Source organism: Empidonax traillii, unplaced genomic scaffold, assembly GCF_003031625.1.
Source record: "Empidonax traillii isolate 1590-97213 ecotype Southwest subspecies unplaced genomic scaffold, ASM303162v1 scaffold6408:size13755, whole genome shotgun sequence".
NCBI lineage: Eukaryota > Metazoa > Chordata > Aves > Passeriformes > Tyrannidae > Empidonax > Empidonax traillii.
The window spans coordinates 351-3,744 of NW_020961601.1; the positions used below are offsets into that span (position 1 = coordinate 351).

The 3,394-nt window shown below is 49.5% G+C and overlaps 1 protein-coding gene across 1 annotated transcript; it reads left to right on the forward strand.

Annotated features, from left to right (window-relative positions):
* The first annotated feature begins 642 nt into the window (after positions 1-642).
* Positions 643-2,958, forward strand: LOC114073426 (myelin-oligodendrocyte glycoprotein-like). Its single transcript, XM_027911186.1, has 3 exons — positions 643-1,102; positions 1,816-1,920; positions 2,897-2,958. Exons 1-3 carry the CDS (start codon positions 643-645, stop codon positions 2,956-2,958), a joined length of 627 nt encoding a protein of 208 aa, XP_027766987.1.
* The last annotated feature ends 436 nt before the right edge of the window (positions 2,959-3,394 follow it).

The following is a 3,394-nucleotide window of genomic DNA, read 5'->3' on the forward strand; positions in this document are numbered from 1 at the left end:
TCACTGCTTTCCTGGGTTCTGTCTGGGCTCTGCTGCACCTTTTGCAGAACCAGCTCCGAAAAAACAACAACAATGAACTTTTACAAGTTAGTCTGGGTTCTCTTAGCTTTCTGACCTGAAGCAACTTCTTAAAGGCAGCCCTGGCAGTTGACTGCAAAAACATCTTGTCAAAAAATGGTCATTTGCTTTTGTTTTCCTTCAACCTGAACCACTTTCTCTGTGAGCTGAGTGAACTGATTGTTATAAGCCTATATCTTGTAATTTTCTAAAGATGCCAAGAGCACCTGGGACATTTTTACTTTTATAATAGATTTTTGCAATCTAAGAGGTGAGAACAGTGAAGGATATTTGAGCTATCTTTGTCCCTAAGTTGTCACTTGCTCCAGCCAACCCCCCAGAAACCTTCCAGCCACTTCCATCATTCCTTGTCCCCCTTTCTGCGTGCCCTGAGCCCCACGGGCAGCACCTGAGCCCTTGAGAACAAGGGGTTTGAAGAGCTTTGCTGGCAGTGCAGGACAGGGAAGCAGAGGGACGGCCCCAGAGTGGCCTGGCCCCAGCCCACTGCCCGTGCTGCAGAGCAAGGTCCCTGTCCCAGCTCCCTCAGCCCCTCGTGTGCCCCGGCACAGGGACGCTGCCAGCGCCATGGCCTGGCCCGGCAGCACCCGAACCACGCGGAGCAGCCGCTGCTGTGCCCGAGCTCAGGTGCCTCAGCAAACTCACACTTCTCTCTTCCTCCTCCGGGGGTCTCTCCCAGGTCCACTCCATGTCACTGCACCCCCCAACCCCATCACCGTGGCCACGGGCGAGAACGTGGTGCTGCCCTGCGGCTTCTCCCCAGGGCAGGATGCACTGGACACGGAGGTGATCTGGTTTCGGGAGCAGTTCTCGCCCTTTGTGCATCGCTACAAGGAGGGCCAGGACCAGTACGAGGAGCAGATGCTTCAGTACCAAGGGCGCACTGAGCTGCTGAAGGACGGCCTTGCCAAGGGCAGCGCGGACTTGAAGCTTTTCCATGTCCGACCATCTGACACAGGGAATTACACCTGCTTTGTTTGCTGTGGCTCAGATTACGATGAGGCTCAGGTGGAGCTCAAGGTGACAGGTCTGTAGTTTGTGTCCCCAGTACCTCTGATTTACTTGCTCCTGGCCAGTGCTTTGTTCCCTGTCCTTGTGCCCAGAAACAGTTTCAGGGGGTTGCTTTGGAAATAGGGTTTTATGAAGTCCCACTGTTGAAAATAGCAGGAATATTTCATGGAGGTAGAAGTGCCCACCGAGCAGCCATAAGGAGCTCGTAAGGTGCTTCCTGCTTCAAAAGTGTTCCTGATATTGCTTCACAGCAGCAGCACTTGTTTTTCAACCCTTGTTCTGCTTGTTCTTTGGGAATGAACAAGTCCTGGAGACTTTATTTTCCTGGGGATCCATTAAGTTTTTCCTGGTGATGCTGTTTTGCACTGGAGTGCTGCTCTTGATGCACATCACCCTATTTCTGATCCCATGTTGCCTAATGAAATACAGCATTTGGGTTTTTCCAAAGGAGAAGAAAGGATGATTTAATCAGAAATAACTTGGTTAGAAATCCCTCTTCCTTTTAGAAATCCTCCACAATGCAGAGGAATTTTATCAGCCTTTGAAAACTGCAAAATTTCCAAAATTGATTTTTTTTTTCAAGATATCATTTTTTGTCCGTTTGTGAAGTAGAGTTTGGTTTTCACCCTCGGTGGGATTCAGAAAGAATGACCTGGTATGAAATAGAAATCATCTCCTTTCAGTTGCTACTTGCACAGTAACCTCCCCCTTGGTGATTTACATTTTCAGATCCCTTTTTCGAAGATACCCATCCTTGGAGAATTGTCCTGGGCGTGGTCCTGGTTGCTGTCGTTGCTCTCCTTATTATGACTGTTTATCTCTTTAGAATTAAAGGTACTATCCTGGGTTTATGGCTGGGGAAGGGGCTGGGCAGCCATCCTACTCAGCCACCTGTAATCCTGATGGGTGAGGGGGCTGAGAAAAGCCCGGACAGAACCAAAGTTGGCCTTAAAGCAGCATCAGCTGCTCCTCTGCCCCAGCACAGCAATGCAGCAATAATTTGCCTTGAGCTGCAGAGAATCCCTGGCAGTTCGGGGGGCCTGGCAGGGCCTCCTTTCCTTCTCAAGATCCCTCAGATGGGAGATGATAGAGAGGAATGAGGGAAACTGAAATCCTCTCTGTCTCCCTGGGAGGAGATGGGCCCGGGGGGTCGTGCAGGCACGTCCAGGCCCCGCGGCCCTTCTGCCGTGCGGGCGGCTGGAACTCCTGCTGGGGGTTCATCAGTGCTCGGAGGAGGGAGGAGTTTTAAATGATTTGCATTTCTTACTTTTCTTCACAGGAAAGCAGCAGAAAGAAATAGGTAAGCTTTACTTTCCATTGTCCACAAATTGGAGAACTCTTCCAGTGGAAGAATTCACGGGTCACATTTCTGGAGGACAGGAGGAGGGGAAATGGTTTGGATACTGGCTACATCCCATGGGAAATTGATTTCTTAAATTCTGTTGTAGTATTCAGGACAATCATTGCACAAACAAAGCAAGTTTGAAGAGATGTTGTCCCAACAGTGAACTTGGCTTTTCAAAGCGCTCTCGAGGTTCTTCCCAAGTCTGGAGGAAGCTTTGGGGTAGCACATTCCATTGTGCAGGGGCCTGAGCTTTTCTGAGCACTGCAGAGCACAGGCACAGGGCCCTTAGGTAGCACTGCAGGGGACATTTCAGCCCCTGCTCCTCCCTTGTGGCTGCAAAGCTGCCCCTTCCCTGCTGCCCTGGAGCTGCAGCCCGTGCTCAGGTCTCCTCCCTACCCCAAGGAGTGTATCAGGGAAACGGCCCCAACTTTGGTGCTGACGCTCTGATCTGCTTTTGTTTTCCAGAGAGGCAACAGGAAGCACTGCGTAAGTCTCACTGCCCGTCTCCTCGGGGAAATCCCCTCTGAAAACTTCCAGACCTTTTCATTCATTCTCTCAGTCTGTCCAAATGTTCTTTCTGGGCAGAGATTTTCCTTCCTCCTCCCCTGACCCCATAATCATGTCAAAATTCCCCCTGAACAATCCTTAGGATTTTTCTCCTGAGTGGCTGTTGATGCTTTCTGACACCCCTTTTAATGGAAGTAGTGCAAGAGTTCCACACAGTTCTTGTTCTTTAGAGGCAAATTACAGAAACCTGAGCTGTTGGGAAATTCCTCATAAAAAGGTCAATTCCTTGATTACTAAGAATTGCTGAAAAATCAGACTTTCTTGTACAGGTCATATCTTTTGTTTGTTTGTTTGTTTGTTGCTTGTGGAATTGCCAATAAATAGGGCTTTGGCTATTCAACATAACCTCATGCAAAAACGGTGCCACTGAAGGGGGAAAAATGATGGGGAAATGAA

Bases quoted from the DNA above. Each gene is read 5' to 3' on its own strand.
- LOC114073426 (XM_027911186.1), top strand. From the start codon at position 643: ATGGCCTGGCCCGGCAGCACCCGAACCACGCGGAGCAGCCGCTGCTGT. The intron at 1,103-1,815 runs GTCTGTAGTTTG...TTACATTTTCAG, and splicing joins GGTGGAGCTCAAGGTGACAG to ATCCCTTTTTCGAAGATACC. The intron at 1,921-2,896 runs GTACTATCCTGG...TTTGTTTTCCAG, and splicing joins TTATCTCTTTAGAATTAAAG to AGAGGCAACAGGAAGCACTG.